The sequence below is a fragment of the Schistosoma haematobium genome, chromosome ZW (genome assembly GCF_000699445.3).
Source record: "Schistosoma haematobium chromosome ZW, whole genome shotgun sequence".
Taxonomy (NCBI): Eukaryota; Metazoa; Platyhelminthes; class Trematoda; order Strigeidida; family Schistosomatidae; genus Schistosoma; species Schistosoma haematobium.
Window position 1 is genome coordinate 49246684 of NC_067195.1, and position 20648 is coordinate 49267331.

General features: G+C 35.4%; 1 protein-coding gene across 1 annotated transcript in view; it reads left to right on the forward strand.

Annotated features, from left to right (window-relative positions):
• WDFY3 (WD repeat and FYVE domain-containing protein 3) overlaps window positions 1-10591 on the forward strand; it is a 108798-nt gene extending 98207 nt beyond the window's left edge. The window contains exons 44-49 of the mRNA XM_051208673.1: window positions 1335-1795; window positions 3628-4062; window positions 4677-4904; window positions 5690-5777; window positions 7223-7544; window positions 8496-10591. Coding sequence (XP_051071719.1) covers window positions 1335-1795; window positions 3628-4062; window positions 4677-4904; window positions 5690-5777; window positions 7223-7544; window positions 8496-8625 — 1664 coding nt within the window. The 3' untranslated portion in view covers window positions 8626-10591. The remainder of the gene's footprint in view (window positions 1-1334; window positions 1796-3627; window positions 4063-4676; window positions 4905-5689; window positions 5778-7222; window positions 7545-8495) is intronic.
• The last annotated feature ends 10057 nt before the right edge of the window (window positions 10592-20648 follow it).

Genomic DNA, 20648 nt, shown 5'->3' on the forward strand with positions numbered 1-20648 from the left:
CTACCGAAGCTTAATAGTTGGAGCACTTGACTTTTAACTAGTGATTTTTGGAATTGAACCGTGGACTTCATAAACTTGTATTTCGTAATAGACAAGCTACTTTGGCGCTTTTCTAAATTAACTTACGTAAACATTAATTATCCTATGTCATTTATCTTATACACTCTATTCAATGCACATGTGTTGAAGAGAGTTCTACAGGAGGTCAGTCGCGGCTCGGATAGCTCAGTGGTAACGTCTCTGACTGTGAAGCTGGGTGATACGAGATCGAATCCGCCAGGGAGCACCAGTTCCCTCAAGATTACAGGTACACCTTGCTGACGAGTGCCAAGTAGCACGAAACCCGGGTCCAGGGTTTCCTGTTGACTACCTCCAACCACCATCTAAATCTCAATACATAGTGCCCGCACTGTCGAGTCACCTAGACTGATGGCCACATTGCAACATGATCGATAGCATTCGATCTGCACTAATAAGGACTAGACAGGCATGACATTGATCACCACTCAGTGATCAATCAATTGTGAGAATTCTAAAATTAAGCTAAATTAAAGCAAAGTAAAAGTAACTAGATTTCTAGAAAAAGATGAACTCGTTCTATTTCCAGAAATAATGAAAACAAAAACAAAGTTTCAATATAATTTATTTGGTGACGAGGTAGATTATTGAAAATCATAATAAGAACAATAAGACATAGGATTTATCATTAAACCTTACTAAGATTGATCCATTTTCATGCCTTTAAGTAGTCATACACAGGAGCGTTAGGTTAGATTATAAATATCATTCAGCATAGTCACAATAATATGATATTACTCAGCTGTAATTAAAAGTAATAAATATTTACACAATTGATTAATATAATTGGAACCAAATTCAAATTAGTTTATCAGCATTCATGAGATTGTGTAAGAGATAAATAGTTATATGGTTATGATCACATTCATTATGACAGAGAGAAACTTATCTCGCTTTCCTATTGTTCATATAGGTCAGATTAGAAAATTTTAATAGTAATTGTTTCTGGGAAATATAGTAAAATTAACGTTAGCTGTTTGTTAATGATTTAGAACGCTTCACAGATATCCTCAGTAATTCTACTATCGACCAGATGCTTGAGAGATTTCACCTGTAAATACCTCACTGCCTCTTAGACGTTGGTTTGTGGCATCGTGTTTAGAAAACCTGGTAGAGGAACGTTTTATCATTCCTTCTTTATCAATTTGTGTATTGTTTTTCTTTTTGCGTATTTTTCTCACATAGATAGTTTCATTTCAGTTATATACTTTTCATTTAGTGTTCTCACCATTAAATTTCATTTTGTTATAATTTAGAATTAAAACATGCAGTTGGTCAAATTGTACAGTTAGATCCACAATTTATACCGAGCGGTACAAATATGAATATGATGAATACAGGAGCTACAGTGAATCGTCCTTTACTTAGCTTAAACATAAATTCAGATAATCTGAATTATGATAATGGTAATTTTACTGGGAATAGCAATTTAGGAATAAGTTCCGGAGGTGGTTATCAAACATCGACTACAACTTTAATTGGTGGACCAGTTGTTGCAGTTGAACAAAATAAATGTCTTTTACCACCAAATTATACACATTATCTTGCATGGGGTTTTACAGATGGGAGTTTACGTTTAGGCTCTTTATTCGATGCCAATGAACGTGCACGATGTATATTTGAGATGGTTGATCAAAATGAAATATTATGTTGTACATCACCAAATAGGCATACGATTATTACGGCTGGATTAAGTACTGTAGTACGTGTGTGGTTTGTAAGTGATTACTTTTCCTGTATATGTTCTGTTTCTCAATTTTAAAATGTATTTTCTTTGTGACTGTATTTTTATTCTCTGTCTAATTCATGGCTTTTTTTATTAGGTTCAAATACAGTGAATTATATCTTAATTTACTTGGTTTTAGAGTTTATGATTTAATCCATATGTTCAAATTGTTTAAGACTGAAATCGTTTCTGTTCATGATAATGTATTATGTATTCTAAGCGTCCGTCTATCTCGACGAACGAGGATATATGATGTATGAGTAGGTTTCAAAAAAGTTAAGGATGACCAAACCGAGATGTAGCTTCAGTTCATGAAGTCATTTATTTTTGGTCTGAATCATGTAAATAAATTCAAAATATCAGGTAGGGATTCGCGCAATTATCATAATTAATGTTTTGAGACTTTAGATGACACTGCTTAAAGGGGGTCTTGATGAAACAGATACATTCACTTTTTGCTTTCTTTTAAGTCTTGAGTTTCAAAACTATTTGATATTTTTCATTTGGCTGATTCATTCTTCTCAAATAATATCTTTTATACTTAGTGTTATCTTCTACCACTGATACTTGTTCTACTACTCTGAGATTTGTATTAATAAATTCTATTTCTGTTGATACGATGTGGAAACTGAAACCAATGTATATTTATGATATTTTCATCATTACTGATAATTGACTGATTAACTGCTTTTCTCTTAATGTGCTGATGTGAAATTCATTAGTTTGACTTCATGTATATTTATAAATATGATAGTATGTTGTTTTATGTATCTGCTTGATAAAAAGACCAAACTGAGCGAACAAGCAAAATATGAAGTAGTTTAACTAAATTCATTTTTATATCAAAATTGTGTCAGAAGAAATATACTTAAATGTATGTAGAATATTACTTTTTGTGATTATGGATTAGATTTTCACTCATTTGAAAATATAATGACAATAATAGTAGATAATTAAATATATTGTAATGAACGAGAACACAGGCGGCGGCAATCAAATATGTTTTAATGCAGCATTACAGAATATCTTGGTAAAATCTGAGACCCATACAGTAAATACTTCATTTGCAAAATATCAATCAATTGTCTCAGACTTTGTTGTTCCTTCGTTTCCATACCAATCACTCTCCGTTCTCGTTCTCTTCTCTCCGATCTCAACTTTCTGCCTTCAGGCATTCAACTTTTGATTGATGATACATACTACATATAATTGTCGATATCAGTGGCACACACCACCATATAAACTATTTGTGAATTCTCAATCGACTCACTGTTCTGTTGAAATGATCAATTCATCTTGTTAAGTTAAATTAATGAACATTATGTACTTAGTGATAACATCTTTAATGGCAATCCCTAATGGGATATAACTTTTATCTGGTTTACAAACGAAATTTTAACAACTATTTCAGCGAATACAAAAATTAACTAACCACTTTGCTTCCTGTATGTTGATCTAAAAAAATATATTAACTTTTCTATTCGATGTCATTTCGATAGATTTAGGTGTCATACGTCTTCTTAAAAGAAGTTAATCAGAACTAATAGTGAATGCATTAATTCAGTTACGTTTCTATGACTAGCTCTTGAATTTTCGTTTTAAAGATTGATAGAAATGATTAAAAAATGTGTAATGATGATTCGTGAACGTTTTGTGACTTTCAAATTGATTATACATAAGTATTCTGCCATAGTTTTGACATTTTCTGGCACAATCTATGTATATTATGCTTAGAAAACTTTTAATCGTTAAAAGCAATCTATTTACATAAATTTATTTCATACCTCCCAAACATATATCTTTTCTTCTCGACTAATTCACAGCTTAATTCTCATGAGGTTGGCAATAATATGGCAAGTTCAAATAATCCTTCCAGTGTTGGAATGGTATCAGGTTTATCATCATCAGTCTACGCATGTCAGTCTTTCGGAGATTCGCGTCTTAAACTTCGTGCAACACTTTATGGACATACCGATGCTATAACTTGCTTAACTGCATCTGATTCATTCAATCTTATTGTTAGTGGAAGTCGTGATAGAAGTTGTATATTATGGGATTTAAGTCGTTTATGCTTTTTAAGACAATTACCTAATCATATTGCACCGATTGCAGCTATTTGTATCAATGAAGCTACAGGTGATATTGTAAGTTGTGCTGGTACACAATTATATTTGTGGAATTGTAATGGTGAACCAATTGCTTCAATTGATACACCAGTTGGCCGTAATAAACAAATTCTTTGTGTTTGTATGAGTACAGTAAGTTATGTTAACTATGTACATTTTCTCTAGAGTATTTTGTTTATCATTTTGTATGAATTGAATAAGATTCTCATTGATCATCACAGTAATAATCAATTTTATGTTTGTTTAGTCCTTAGTAATTTATTATCGAGGTATTTGGTTATCAAACTAAGACCTCGTGATTAAAACTTTAAAATATGATAGTCCAGAACACTATAATGACCGAATTACTCTATGATAAAAACTGAAGCCTATCGAAGTGTCTCTACTCGTAATTTGTTTTCGATTTATGATGATGACATTCACCTTCGATTAGTAAATTTCTCTATAGGTGGTGAACTTAACAAAATTTATCTTCTTGAAACTTCTAACCCATCTTTGCTTATAAGAGTGTGTGCATTAAGGCAATATCGAGGCATATGCACAGTATGCACATATGCCAATAACAGACTGATCAATTGCAGTCTTAAACCTCAATAGGGAAGATACAAGCAAAACAATACCAAGTGATTCTATTCCATAGGCTGTGAATGTGTTAAATATGATACTGAATCATTCTTGTTCTTACTTTTTAATATATCGGATGTCATGTTACGGTACTTTTTTCATTTATTTTTTTTTAAATATAGCTTTATGATTGGGATGCTGAGAATGTTATTTTAACCGGTAGTTCAGATGGTGTAGTACGAATGTGGTGCTTGAAACATGTCTACTCTACAGATAATGATAGCGATGCAGTTGACAAAAACACCTTGAATGCTAATCGAATTGATAATAGTGGTAATCAAAAGGAGATTTCCCCTTTTAATCCATCAGATGAAAACACTGTAGATGAATCTCGAACCAAAGATTTATCGGTAAGCTTTACAGTTTCTAACTCTACAGTGGTGCAACCCATATTGATGACAATTACGATCATTCGCCTTTCAAACTATTTTTGATTAAAAGATAGTTTTCTTCAGGGACTGACATCATCTGAAGATTAGTTTGTGCTCACTGTTTATTGGTTTCAATATCGTTTCCCGAAATTCTAATGTGAATTATGGTGAAGTTAAAAAATGCTGGAAGATATGAGACATTTGTCCACTGAGAGCATTGAGTGACTGTCACAGTACACTAAAAATTAAATAGAGTTGTAAGTATGAACCACTTACTTTTAACTCACTGATTTGATGATAACGCGCTATATGTAAGACCTGAAGGATGTCCGTAATTGCTGTCAAATTTGGGAGAATCGATAGTTCAATATTCTATAATTTCCAATGTTTCCGTAGCTGATATCAGTCCTTAACAAAACTTATCTTCAAACTTTAAAGTTCTGTTATTTACCCATCTGTTTATTTTTATATTGAAGTTCATATATTAAAATTCGGTCAGTTAATCAATCTTAGTAAATATGGGGCTTGGCACAAGTATACAACTGCTGATTTTACTATCGTCACCACAGCGAGAAAAAATCCACTAAATGAACAGCTTAGAAGTAGAACTTCAATTTCTCTATACACATATTTCACCTAACTAGGTATTACCATGGTCAATTCAGGCATAACTCAATATTTTTTCGTATTATTCATTTTGCATTATCATTTTAAAAAATTATTTTCTCCTAAACCTTCCTCCTTTGTCTTTATTGTTTTGATAGACTTTATCATTAGATTCATCTGACAGTATTGATCCCCCTTGTTTGTCTACCGACTTAACGTCGAAGAGAATAATTCGGAAAGATTCCAGTAAGTTTATCTTACTTCATATTGTGAGTAAAAAGTGATGGGACAAAATAGTCTCATGGGTTTTTTCAACTCGGAGAAATTGAAAATGCATTAGATGTTTGACTAGAATGTTGTGCGTTTCATTTAAGAAACAATTATTAACTAAGATGGTTTTGTGGATTTTCTAACTGATATTACTTCATTGTGACTGGTGCTCTTGAACTAGCATTCAATAGTCCATCTTACTAGATCACGTTACTTGACCGCGTGGTACGCTCTACTATATTATCCGACCGTTCGATCGTGATTCAGACTGACTGTAACAAGGGTTTATTGAGATACGATACAGAAGAGAGCCATTAAGTTCAATAAATTTTACCATATAGGATAGTTTTATATATTTTGTGTGACTGTATATGTCTATCTTTAATCCTTGACCAATCACAGGTCACTAGTGAGACCTAATTCTTCTAAATTACCCCTGAGGTCCACCTTTAAGAAGAATCTTATGCCAACTATTTAAGGTAATTGTTTCCTGTTTATTAAATGTTAAAATTTATCTGAGGATCACCAACGACTTGTTAAATTTTCTTGAGGCCAGAAAATCATAGTACATTCGAAATACCATTATGAAATGAACTTTCAGAATTTCCTTTTTATAAGCTCTTTATTGTTTCACTTCTTCTTCATGATAGCTTTGGTGAGCTGAAATATTTCTGTCATTTCTGAAATTGAAAAAATAAAAATCTATTACCAAAACTAACTCGATGCATCGTGGGTACACACCGGGACAAAATAGCTGTTAAGTGCACTCTGGTTTTCGTTTGTACTTTAAATAAAGTCATTTTGTGACAAATACGACCTAAAATTTAAATCAATTTCCATTAAACTCACTCAAATAATGAATGTTAAGAGTTACAATGTGTTAACATGCACATTTTCGAATAAAATAAATCACTTAATTCATCACACTGTCAATGTAGAAAGACTATCATATATGAAGTGTGTTGCGTATTATCGTCAGTCTGCCCTAAACTAATCTATGGTTACATTAGAGTAATTATAAAATGTACTAAATGGTCATTGTTTCTTTGAGTATCATGTAGAGAATTCTTGGATTTTACAGATAGAACAAATCCATGCTCAACATTCGCGGTCATCTACCATTGCCTCGCAATCGTCACAGTTTAGTTCCACTGGTCACGGCTTCTCACTAGAACTTCATGTTTTGTTGACTTATGTGGCTAATGCAAATTATAATATTACTTCACCAATATCAACTAACATTCATTATTCTGATAGTTGTGTATATTATTAATATTTCATCTTAGTTCATCATAATAGTACAACTAACTTGTATTTTGTATTATTTATAAGCTACACCATTTAATACAGTGTCATTTATTTAAATATCATGATTTTAATATCGTAAACATTCTATTGTTATGGAATTCTTATAATTTTAGATGTTAAGAAATGGTCTCGAGTTCTAGTATTTCGCAGTAAACTTACCATGCATACAGCTTATGAACGTTCCGATAATAAGTCTCCAGCTGATATTACAGCCTTAGCAATATCTCGAGATCATCGTTCCGTCCTAGTTGGTGATGCTATCGGTCGAGTATTTGTTTGGTCTGTACCATCAGATAATTCTCGTGGCGGTATGACTGATCAATGGGTTAAGGATGAAGGAGCTACAAATTGTGCAGCTGATGGTTGTGGAACACGATTCTCGTTAACTGAAAGAAAACATCATTGTCGAAATTGTGGCAAAGTATTTTGTTCAAAGTGAGTTGATTTTGAATTCTCTTTAAAATTGCGAACATGATTTATTATATACACTTTAATAGAACTGACTTTTTCAAGTTGACCAAAGTTATTTTCATCTTGTATCCATACTCATTGATCTGTAGTATTTTTGAAATTTCATTTGAATTGGTATGTTGTCCGAAAAAAAATATCATCAATGCTATGTTTTAGTTGTTCATGTACTCAACTGCTAACCAATAAATTGTAGGTTCGAACTCCATTTCGTCTACTAAGGATTAATGTAGCTAGGTAATGTTATTTATACTCACGCAACCAGTGTAGCTCAAGGCTGAGAACTACCTTCCACTTGGTTACATCAGATTGTAGTAGGTAAATGCTTGTCAGGAAATCGAGATTTATTTTCCTACTACAGTTTTAGTCATAATCAATGTAGAGCCTGATAGTTATTTGCGTTTGCTCAAGCTACTATACCAAATTAACGCGATGAGAGAAAATAGAAAAACTAACGGAGTGTAGTGAATAGATATGACATAAAACTCTCTTGGAACCTAGCACACAACAATAGCGTCATACACTGTTCTTGATATATCAGCCAATTTGAATATCAGTAACATTTACTAATGATTTTAGATTTTATTTGAAGACTGTCATTACTCTTTGCCCTTTCTGTTTATTAAACTTAATGACTATTATTGTTGAAGGTTGTGTGGTAATGAACACAAAGGTTTGTTATTTTTCACTTCCTGTACAATTTTTGGTGAATAAAATAATTTGGTTCAACCAATACTCTACTTATCAGTGTCATATATATACGTATATATGTATATATATATATAATTTTATACTGATATAAGTTGCGCAATTTATGTTGGAGTTTTCAGCGTTTAAACCAAATATTTGTAATCATTATTACGTAAACAAATATCTTTTATCACTTTTTTTCTCTTGTATTTGTTTTGATAAATATAGATGTAGTCGATTTGAGAGTGAAATATATCGACTAAGGTTGTTTAAACCAGTTCGAGTTTGTCAGTCATGTCATAATGTATTAAAATTAATTCAAGCACCACAAAATCGTGAAGTAATTTCATCTTCTTAATCAAATTCTGGGTGTAAAAACAGTTTTATATTGTACATATATTACACATACTTACATATATGCAGACATACATTCCCGTTATTTATCAAACATCAACTTCATTTTGCTTGTGTAATTCTTGTTTAGAAATATTTATGTCTATCGGAATTTTTCTCTCTTTATTTCTCTGTAAAATTATTCAAGTGTAATCTCTCTTGCTGATTTCTTTGTTCATCTCTTAAAATTTTGTTTTTGTTTGTCAAGAAACTGTGTTTCCCTGTTTCTTTTTATATATCTAACTATTATCCGTCCTATAGTGTTTTTTCAAATAATATCTACTTTCTGCTCTTTGCTGTTGTGACTGTAATGGTGGTCGGATGCTGATTTTAATGTTCTAATTAGTTATCTCTTATGATTGCCCAATGTCTACACATGCATTTTCTCTACTGACTGTGTTGAGTTTCTGGAACCCTGTGTTTGTTTGTATATATTTGATTTTCCCTCAGATTAATGCGGTTATTTTAATGCTGAAAATTTTGAAATCCTTTATACTGGATTATTCATAATACAAATATGAAATATACACTTATTCATGAATTTGTATTAATATGATTGATTTAAATGTGTTATACTTTTTTCAATTGTTATTCCCCAATTTTTTAAGGAAAAGAGAGAAAAGTGCTGTTTTTTTCTTCTCTGTTTGTTGTTCAGCAGGCATTTTTGTATCCTACCATTTCTAATTTGTTTATTTGGATTCTCTGCTATGCAATTCGATCTTTCATCATGCTGTGATATGTTTAATTGAGAGAAAAATATGTTGTGTATTTCTTTAATTTGATGACTTGTTCGTAATACATATTTCAATTGTCATAGATAAATCCAGTGTTTATTTTAAAAATAAATCTGGAACCTGGTTGATTTTATAAATTCATTTATAGAATCGTATATTCTAGGGTTTCAAGGTTCCGCTTCTTCAACTGGGTACGAGTACCTATTGAGTATTATTCCGTAACTTTTCCATGTCTATGTTTTGTGGGTTTTTATTTCATGTGATCGCCTGAATCGTAAGTGTGCACTACAGGTTTACCACACAGAGATGTTTGAATATGTATCGTGACCAATTTTAAATTACTTTATTCACTTAAAAACCAAACACTTCCCTTCCAAAACGGACCATGTTCTCTCTTACGGTAAACAAAACAATCATACACACTTTATTTCAACTACATTTCTCCCAGTTTGGATTCATTCTGCTAACGTTGCAGATTCTGTATTAAAAATTAAGTTCTTTGTTCAAGTTTTATTAAAGTGTATTCTGTCATTGGCTATAGCCCTGGTCATTTGATAGTTCTAATAAAATAAACATAAGAATGGAGTGGGCAGATGTATTTAAGTAGATAGAAGATATGCATTAATATTCGATTACATCAAATACTAAATAGCTTATGGAGTATGGTTGTTCAGCTAAAAGTTATCATATCACCAACATTTCGACATCAGGGTCTGAACGGAAAAATAGATGTTTTTAAAGAAGATGCATAATCCCGTTTGTATAGGATATTTAGTGGGGACTTTCAAAGGTTTCAAATTATATTGGTTTGTTGTAAACATGTTAGCTTTGCCGAAGGTAGTTAACACGTTTGATGATCTGTGTAGTGTTTTTTTCATTTTTGGCAGACAATTGACTCTATGTAGCAGTTGTGATCCTTGTGTCTGTCTGATAGTTGGGATGGTATTGTGCAATTTTTAAAAGAATCTGTGCGATCACCGTAAACATCTGTAGCCGGAATAGAACATAACCCGGCAAGTAGGTAACTCCTAATCATACATTTCACGTTTGTGGTTCATATCATACAGTAGTATAGAGTAAAATACGGACCAGATATCTAATTAGAAATCACGTTACAGGCATAACTACGCATCAGGGAGAGCGAACTGTGCTAGGTCTTTAATTAATTAAGAATAACTTGTGATAGCCAAAGTGTAAAGTAACAATTTATAGGTCGAACGGAGGCTTACAAGTAGAGAAATATAAAAGTAAAGTAATTCGAATGTTTGGGGATAATACAACAACAATAGAAACTGTAACTTCAGCTTGTTTCGCTATAGCGGAAACGGTGATGGCTTCCCACGTGCCTATGTAACTTTTCTGTTCGGATAGATAACAAAAGGCGGATAGTATGAGACAAACGACCCGGTTTAGTATGATTTATTTATTTGTGACCATGCTCACGGGTAAATTTCCTTATATTTGTCGTTGCTAAGCATATTGACCATATCTTACTTTAATATATGTACTTACTCAATTTTCATACTTTTATATATGCTTGTATGGTTGTTAGTATATATGTGTCTATACACTTATTTATTTTATTTTTTGTCAACTAACTAACTATATATACATACAGTTCACGGGTCGTACCTTGATTTAGAAAGTATGTTAGTACCCACACTGTGTTCACTAAATTACTCTGATGGGTTGTCTGTTGGTACATGTACATGAAATATATCGTTCCCATAACAATCTGTGTGTGACATTTCAGATCGCGTTGTCCGCCTTATTGAGTCTAAGATTGAATACTAAGTCATCCGCTTATATAATAAATTTGGAACGAATAAATATCGGAGTCAGGCATGGAGGTGAAAAAGAGTAGAAATTAAAAACTGTCGTATGTGAAATCCTTTTTGCATGGGTGGATATTTATTTATGATAGAATCGAGTTATTTGCCTGTTTGAAATACTTTTCTCTCGACAAGCAACTAAATTCGTGTTTCCTAATTATTAAATTACATAATGTTTCATAATACGTTAGTACAAGGTCTATTCAAATTATCGACTGTCTGATTTCTAGTGCTTGAGTCGTTTAAACAATAGATGGCAAAATAACTTCCCTTATTCGTTAGGGATACATTACTTCTCATGTAAGTAAATATATTTTGTTCTTTGATGGTTTATTAGCTTGCTGAGGTCTTCTGTGTATAAGTTCGTTATATGACCTTCGCGGGAAAGTCAATGGATGCTTTTAATGGCTTCAGAGACTGCCATATGCTGTTACTGATAATTGGAACAACATGCAAAAGCCAACAATATCGTTTTTATTTAAATCCTCGTCAGGCTTTACTCTAAGATACAGTAAAATTTACACGCATATAAAAAATTAAAACTTTTTATTACTGTTACATTGTTGACACTTTCATTATCGTTGATCTGAACATTAGGAAAAAAGAACTCTTAGTGCTTTTTAACAACAAAAGTTCTGCGATCACATTCGCATGTGAAGAGCAACTCGATCACAAACTACATCTCAACGTTTTGTTGAACAGAAAAGAAAGTGGTTCTATCAGTAAAAATGTGTATAAGAAAAGTTCTTCAGCAAGCCAGCACACACATTTCATCAGCTGTGTATACATTCATTACAAGAGAAACCTAATCAGATGTCCTGCAAATAGAGCTTGAAAGATATGCTCAGACGACATTGTTAACAAGGAACTAGAGCTTATCCATAAAATGATGACTGAAATATGTTATTTACAAGGTTTTCTGTGGAAACGTTTGCATGTAATAAACAGGAAAATAACAAAGTCCACAGCTAGTAGGAAACCCATCTTCCTGAAGCTACAAATCAACGGTGATATGTCTGGTGATGTACTACAGGATAGACTAATCAGACCAGTGAAGAGAACGTTTGATGCAGCTAACCACTGTCCATCGTTCTCGACCCGACCTATGATGATTCCACAACTAAGGTACAAGTTACATGGTTCTGCCACATTTATCTGTATCTACGAATTCAGCTGCTCCTGTGGAGAAAGCTATATTGGGAGTACAACCAGACAATTGAGCCGACAAGGTGGTGAACACCTCTCTTAGGATAAAACAAAAATGACTGTACTCAGTTTGTGTGGAAGGAATGGTGAAGCATCATTACCGAGGAAAAGAATTTTTGGCTTCTTCGTTTTATCGACTCACCAGCCTAAAACACCGGCAAAACAATACTGGCTAAACCATTTACTTGTTAAACTATATATCACTGATAGTTAGCCATCCGGTTGATTACCATATAGGTCGCAAACGATTAGTTTGGATAAGTCAGTTGGATTTCATGGACTTGTAGTGACTCACATTTATCACGAGAACACGACTGGTTTAATAAAAACAATTATTATTATAACCAACTGTACTGTGCTTCTATTCATATACTTACACTTTGATTGTAACTTCGCGCGAATTCGGTTACGTTCTGTAACCAAACTTCTATCCTGGCACGATCTCGGTATCCTTTCGATGCCACGAGATCGCCAGCGAATATATCTCGATTTGGTCCATTAATTGCCTTCTGATATTTGGCTTCTCGGGGATCTTATGGATTTCTTTGGTTACGTTCAACCTACGCCTTCTGATTTATTTGGCACGTGTTTCTTGGTAGCGGTGTTCATAGTTAACCTCAACTCGACACCACGCTACAATTGGTGACCCGTATTTCGGAACACGCCTCAACCTCTGGTCAAATCTTCCAAAGAAGCCAATTCGGTGAGTCTATGATTTATCTGTCCACGTCTGTCGTATATTTTCATATTTTTTAATATATAATATACTCGACATGACGGATAACGATAAAAATAGTATTAATATAATAGACTCCCATTTATGTGTACCGAACTCTTGTTACTTTTTATTCGCGTGACGATGAATTCCACGCTTTATTCGAGAAATTTTCCCCTATTAACTATTCTCCTCGCTGACCCGGCTGTTTGGTACGGAATGCATTCGCATACGCATTAACGTCTACCTCCCGGCATCAAATGGTTAATTTGAACGGTTTCATTGTCAACTTAAAAGTGCTCTACGAACACACGAGGACGACAACTGGTACGAAACCTTATCGCTCGTCCTCTTAGGTATTCGAACGAGCTTGAAGGCAGATATACAATGTTCCGCCGCTGAACTTTTATACGGCACGACATTGCGCCTGCCCGGAGAATTCTTCACACCACGGAGCAGACCTAATTTCGGTAAATCAGACTACGTCCATCGACTGTCTGCATTTATGCGAACGCTGTCTCCGGTGTCAACTCGAATACAACACCGACAGATCGCTCTCCCTCGAGGGTTATTTACCTGTTCACATGTTTTCATACGAGTAGATTCGGTACGCAAACCTTGGCAACAACCTTACGAAGGCCCTTTTCACGTGATCGCTCGTCACGAAAAGACCTTCAAGGTTGATCGACATGGCCGCGTCGAGATCGTCAGCATTGATCGTTTCAAACCAGTACACGTCGATGACAGTGCCCTATCTGATAACCTGAGATTCAATGCTAGACCTATTAAACCTAGCGGGATCCTTAAATCTTCTTCAGGTCCCACGCTAGATGCAACTGAGACCTCATTCTCACGTCCCAGTCAACAGCACGCGTCATCTGCACCGTCTACGGACGAGACGACAGTCTCACGTCCAGATCAGCAGACCACGCCGCCCTTGACTTCGGATGAGATTGCAGGCTCACGCAACGCGAACGAGACTACCGTCTCACGTTCCGGTCGCCGAGTACGGTTGCCCGTACGCTTCAGCAACTAGTCGCACAGTCAACAACCGATACGGTGTAGGACTATTCCTATGCTACATGCATGCTACACTCTTCTCTTTTTTGATTTTCTTTTTGTTTCCTGAGCCCACGCCTTCGACCATCTCCATTTGGTTCCGTCGACTTCAGTCAACTTCGACGAAAGCTGGATTGGCCACCCACGCTCTTGTCAACGCACTCAGTCGATATATTGGTTTCGAATGCTTGGCATACGCTTGGTCTCGAACTTGGTCGTTACGGTCGTTTCTAGTCTTTTGGCTCAACGTGGTTTCGTCCTACGTCTGCAGCGTTTCTGGTACGAACGCCATCTTCAGATTCTGGATACAAACCACTCTCGTGTAGCATGCCAACTCAAGCAACAAATACAGCACATCGCTCCTGGTACCGTTCTCCGAAAAAGACCTTCGTTGGCAACTCGATGATCAACGATTGCTTTCCTGTTCGCCAATTCTTCCGTCCTACAATCGCTCGTCAGCCGATCAGTCCCACGATTTAAACCGCTATTTATCGAAAGTGTAAACCCTTTCTATCTGGGGGCTCCTGTAGTGACTCACATTTATCACGAGAACACGACTGGTTTAATAAAAACAACTATTATTATAACCAACTGTACCAGTGTTTGTTTTAATGTGCTTTTGTTTGACTGTGCTAATGACAGCTATTTTGTGCTTCCATTCATATACTTACACTTTGATTGTAACTTCGCGCGAATTCGGTTACGTTCTGTAACCAAACTTCTATCCTGGCACGATCTCGGTATCCTTTCGATGCCACGAGATCGCCAGCGAATATATCTCGATTTGGTCCATTAATTGCCTTCTGATATTTGGCTTCTCGGGGATCTTATGGATTTCTTTGGTTACGTTCAACCTACGCCTTCTGATTTATTTGGCACGTGTTTCTTGGTAGCGGTGTTCATAGTTAACCTCAACTCGACACCACGCTACAGACTGGACCGAACAACAGCCTTTGCACTCTGTGTTTATCTGGTCTTATCAATACGATTCTTAATAATTTGACTTTATTCGATTTAGTCATTATAGTAGACATAGTATACGGATGTCATACAAGATTCGTACATGTTAAGTTTCGATAATAATAATTTATTCTTAGATGACAATATATTACGTGATGCATGTCAGTTTAATGGTAATATCAATGTGTTAAAAATGCAACAGGATTCACTGTAATAAGCTGCTCGTTTAGGCTGATATGATCAAAGACACAGTGGTCATTGAAACACGAATTTAAATCTATTCACTTAAGACTCAAGTATTCATTCTAAAAGTTGTTTCTCATTATGGAAGCTGCATTGTGACGAACAACTGGTGGTTGGAACTTAATCCAAGAAAAGTCTAGAGTTGTCCATATATGAATATGCGTTGAATGCCTAATCGGTAGATCAGAAACTTCAACTTCATTGTATTACTTGAGGCATCTTGATATTGTTGCCAGATAGCGAATTTAACAGGCCCCTAGTAGAGATAGTTATAAATCCTTCTGAAATATCGTAGGTATTAGAAAAGACGTAGGACGATTTTATCTGTTTTATTGATGCGTTTTAGGCGGTGCGTCTCGACGGTTCTGAAAAAAGAAAAGAACTGTTAGCAGAAAAGACAGGGTTGATGACTGGTGAGTTAAAGTCATTTATGTTTTAAAAATAAAGGTATGACTACTAAGTTCAATTTCCTTATAGTTCATCAGTTGTTATACAAGTGGATAAGTTAAAGAAAGGCCAATGGTCGTACAGTTGTACCTTTCCCATCCAAGTCGAGTTGTAGGGCCAATGAAATGTCATCCGGTAGTTGGGTCACTGAATGTCAAAAAGATCATCAGTCCCTGTCAAAGTCAAGGACAGCCAAAAAGTAACAGTTAATCGTATGCCATGGACTGGCCCATGCAGTGGTGGTCTCACTGTCTTTTCTGTACTCTCTCTTACTAATATATTTCCTTAATAACTTACTTTGTGTTTTACGGTCTTCAAATGATCCATAATACCTTGATACGACGAAGCAGTAATCCACGTTAGGTGCTGACTGCACGGCGTGACTCCTACGTTAGCTGTCAGTAACACTAGTCCCGTCTAACTCGAGTAGGCCACAAAGCATTCGACAGAGATCAACAACGTTAGTGATTTATAGAGTGGACCCAGAAAATTCAAACAGATCACCTGCACTGCAGTCGTCAAAGTCTTTAATTTAGGATCTCAAAATCAGCTGAAACACAAGTAAGAAATGAAGAGGTTCAAAGATATGTTTGACAGGTTTTGGTGGAGTTTTGTTCTCTGAGCTGGATGGTTTGGTCGTGGAGCTTTCATCGTTCTTCTGAACGACATCATCAGCACAAACTTCAGATAGAAGTGAAGTGTTCGAATTTCTCCATATGTGTTTCACAGGTTGTTCTGTGCACCTCGATGTTGATTGGTTCTTGTTGACCTTAAATTTATCATTGTTTACTTCTTTGTCTTGGTTGTGTCTCCCATTGGTTTGATTTTTGTTCCTATATTTATGCATGATTTTCCTGATTGGTTGATAAATTGGATTGATTTCAATATGTTTGTTGATTGCTGATTGACCTGAGTGCCAAGTTTCTAAAAATTCTCTGGTGTTTTTAGAGTTTCCTCTGTCTAAGATTTCGACATTTTCCCAATCGAATGAATGTCCGTAGTTATCCACGTGTATTGATATAAGTGAAGAGATATCATGGCGTTTGACTGCTAATTGGTGTTCATGTAGGCGTAGGTGGAGGGGGCTTCCGCTTTGTCCGATGTAGTGTTTGTCGCAGTTGGTACAATTTATTTTGTAGATGATGTTTGATTTGTTTTCCTTTGTTATTTCATCTTTTGGTTTGCATAGGATTGATTGTAATGATTTTGTTGGTTTGTGTGCCACACCTATCCCGAAGGTTTTCAGCAGTCTCGTTGCGGTTTCTGATATTCCTTGTATGTACGGTAGGGTGATCCTTTTGTTGATTTTTGTGCTTGATTTGGGTTCTGATGCTGTGTGCCGTTGGTGCTTTTTGATGAAGTTGATTGGGTAGCCGTTCTTTTGAAATATGTCCTTCAGGTATTTCTCTTCATTTTTTCGTGCTGCCAGTGTGCTGCAGTGTGTCCTCGCTCTCTTGAACAATGTGTGTACGCAGTTGATTTTGTGAGCTCTTGGGTTGTTGCTGTTGTAATTGAGGATTTGATCTGTATGGGTCGGTTTCCTATATACTTGAGTTTCCAGTTTTCCTGTATCGGTTCTAGTGATCAATATATCCAAGAATGCTAGTTGGTTGTTTGACTCCTGTTCCATTGTAAACTTGATGTCGTTGAAAACGTTGTTGATCAGTTTGTATGTGTTTTCCAGTTCATCCTTTTTGACGATGACAAAGGTGTCGTCTACGTAGCGAATCCAAACTTTTGGCTTGATCACTGGTAATATCGTGGCTTCTAGTCTTTGCATCACTGCTTCTGCGATCAGTCCTGATATTGATGATCCCATTGGTGTCCCTTTTGTTTGTTCGTAAATTTTGTCGTTGAATTGAAAATATGTTGTTAGGCATAAATCGATGAGTCCCAGTAGACTTTTAATTTGAAGTGTCGTGTATTTGGTGAGATTTGTGTCGTTGTTGAGTAGCAGGGATATAGTTTCTTTTGCTAGCTGTGGTTCAATTGAGGTGAACAGTGCTGTTACGTCGAAGGATATCATGAGTTCGTCGTTGTTGATTTGAATATCCTTAATTTGGTCCAGGAATTGTGTTGGGGATTTGATGGAGTGTTTGGCTGAATCTACTAGATGTCTCAGTATTCGTGAAATTTCTTTTGACAAATTGTATGTTGGCGTTCCGGGGAGTGCTACTATTGGACGTAGTGGAATGTTTGGTTTGTGTATTTTGGGTCTACCGTAGAATCGAAGGAGTACTGGTCCACTGGATTTCATTCTCCATTGGTCTTGTTTTGTTATTTCTCCTGCTTTGACTAGCTTGTTTAAAGTCTTTGAGATTTGATTGTCTAATTTTTTGACGGGATTTGTGTCCATCAGTTTGTATGTGCTCTTATCTTCGAGTAGTTCTTCGGCTTTGTTGATGTATTCTTCTTTGTCCATGATTACTGTGGTGCGTCCCTTGTCCGCTGGTATTATGATAATATCTTTTCTATTTCTGAGTTCTTTCAAGGCCTTTTGTTCTTGTGGAGTCAGTTGGTTGTTTTCTTTCACCTGTTGAGTTATCGGTACTATAGTTTGCCTTATTTCCTGTTGTGTTTCTTCACTGATTCCGGAAGTTTTGAGTGATGACTCTAGTGCTGCGAAGAACTGTAGTTTTGAGGCGTCGCTTGTATTGTAGTTTAATCCTTTTTGGAGCAGGTGTTCTTCCGTATTTGTCAGTGGTTGTTTTGACAGATTGATCACGCAGTTGTTTGTGTTTTCTTCCATGGGTGGTTTTGAGATCTTGATTAGTTTTTTCTTTAAGGTGTTTCTTCTTTGTTCTCTATGTCGTTTGCATGATATCTCGATGGCTGTTGTCACGATTTCCAAATGTTCTGATGTGAGCATGCATAAATATAGGAACAAAAATCAAACCAATGGGAGACACAACCAAGACAAAGAAGTAAACAATGATAAATTTAAGGTCAACAAGAACCAATCAACATCGAGGTGCACAGAACAAGCTGTGAAACACATATGGAGAAATTCGAACACTTCACTTCTATCTGAAGTTTGTGCTGATGATGTCGTTCAGAAGAACGATGAAAGCTCCACGACCAAACCATCCAGCTCAGAGAACAAAACACCAAAATCATCCACCTGAGCTACAAATCTTCTCCACCATCTCAAAATGTTTGACAGGTGTTCGGTGCGTCAAAATATACAACAAAACACAATACGGTGGTTTCTGAAAATAACTAACCCGTGGGCAACTGCTCCATGCCAAATTTCAGACACATCGCTGAAATAATGAAGTTCCATTTTCTCATCAGGTTCATAGATCCCCTTCTGAATTCCTCGAGACACCGCAACATTAACTAACTGACACACAACGTATTATTTAATAATAATAATCTGTGCCGAATCTCCAACTTAGTGTAGGAGGGCCTATGATAATCTTCAATTAACGAGCTAATAAAGCAGAAGACCAGACAGTGTATATAGAGTTTATTTTTCAACAATCACGGTAATGTGCGTATATAAAACTGAACAATTATGTCCGTTTCTTTACCAATTGATATTGGATATAGATGTGATTACATATAAGGTGTGACAAACAAATAAAAAACGTGATCTTTATTTTGTTGTCACAAAAATCATTGAATATAAATGTCACAATAAGTTTCATAAGTGGTATTATAACTTGTTGCCATATCCATAGAAGACTTTTCCTTATATACATCAGGCAAAAAGGCTTTTACTTCTTCTGAATCGGTTATCCATTTCTTAAATTTGAAAGCTCTTCTGTATATTAATTCATTTTATCGCATAACCAACTTCTTTGCCTATTCGCTGGTGGAAAAGAATATTGCTCAATCATCTACATAGGGGATTTTATGTTTTCTCATTTATAACGAAGTCCGTAGAAAACGGCGATATAGTGGCCCTGAATTGATAGGAGGTCATTCCAAACTTGACCGAGTCATTTGGTGCACAACTCCCAAGCCGCTATAGAAATCCCGAAGTCCATGATCAGACTCGGACACTTTTACGTGCTTAAGAACTCAAAACCACGGAGAAGATTCTCACCACAAAGTCGTCAACTAGAATTGGTAGAATAATCCATTTAGGTTCTGGATTATGTGTTGAAAAGTCTTAATCCAGAAAAACTATTTCGCTTTGATCGAAATGGGTACATAGGTTGTTCGGAAAATGTAGATAGCTATTAAAATAGCTGAAAAAATGAGGAGACAGCTTGGTGTTGCCAGGCGTAAGAAGAACCTATTAATCATAAGCAGGATGACAAACAAAGAGCAGTCTGGATAACAACAGGATCGGAAGAATGATGAAGTGTGTTTAGGACAAGTGATGGAATATTTTTAAATAACGTATTTAATATATGCTTAACGTATTTTACGTAAGTACTATGTAAATTTGAATGAAAGACAAATTGGTTTACCGTACCTGAGTTCTCCTTCATCATGATTAAGGTGTGCCTTAAAGCTAACAGTCATCATTAATGTTAAACGTCTATTTTTAGGGAAGCTGTTACAAACACATTCAAGGCCAGTCCAAGTAAACTAACATTGTGTTGGAGGTAAATGCAGATTTCTGAATAATTTCTGTTGTTGTCTTCACTGTTTAGATAATTTTACGTAGTAATGTCTTTCGAAGAATACTGTTGATGCACTCTATTTTCGCCCGCCTAGTAGTAGTTATCTCTATGATTTATCGTCAGTTCAAGTGACAGAATAATATGAAATTCCGTTACCGAAATGTAAAACATGAAGGAACATCTCACCAATCATTTGTTTATCTCAATTCTTTAGG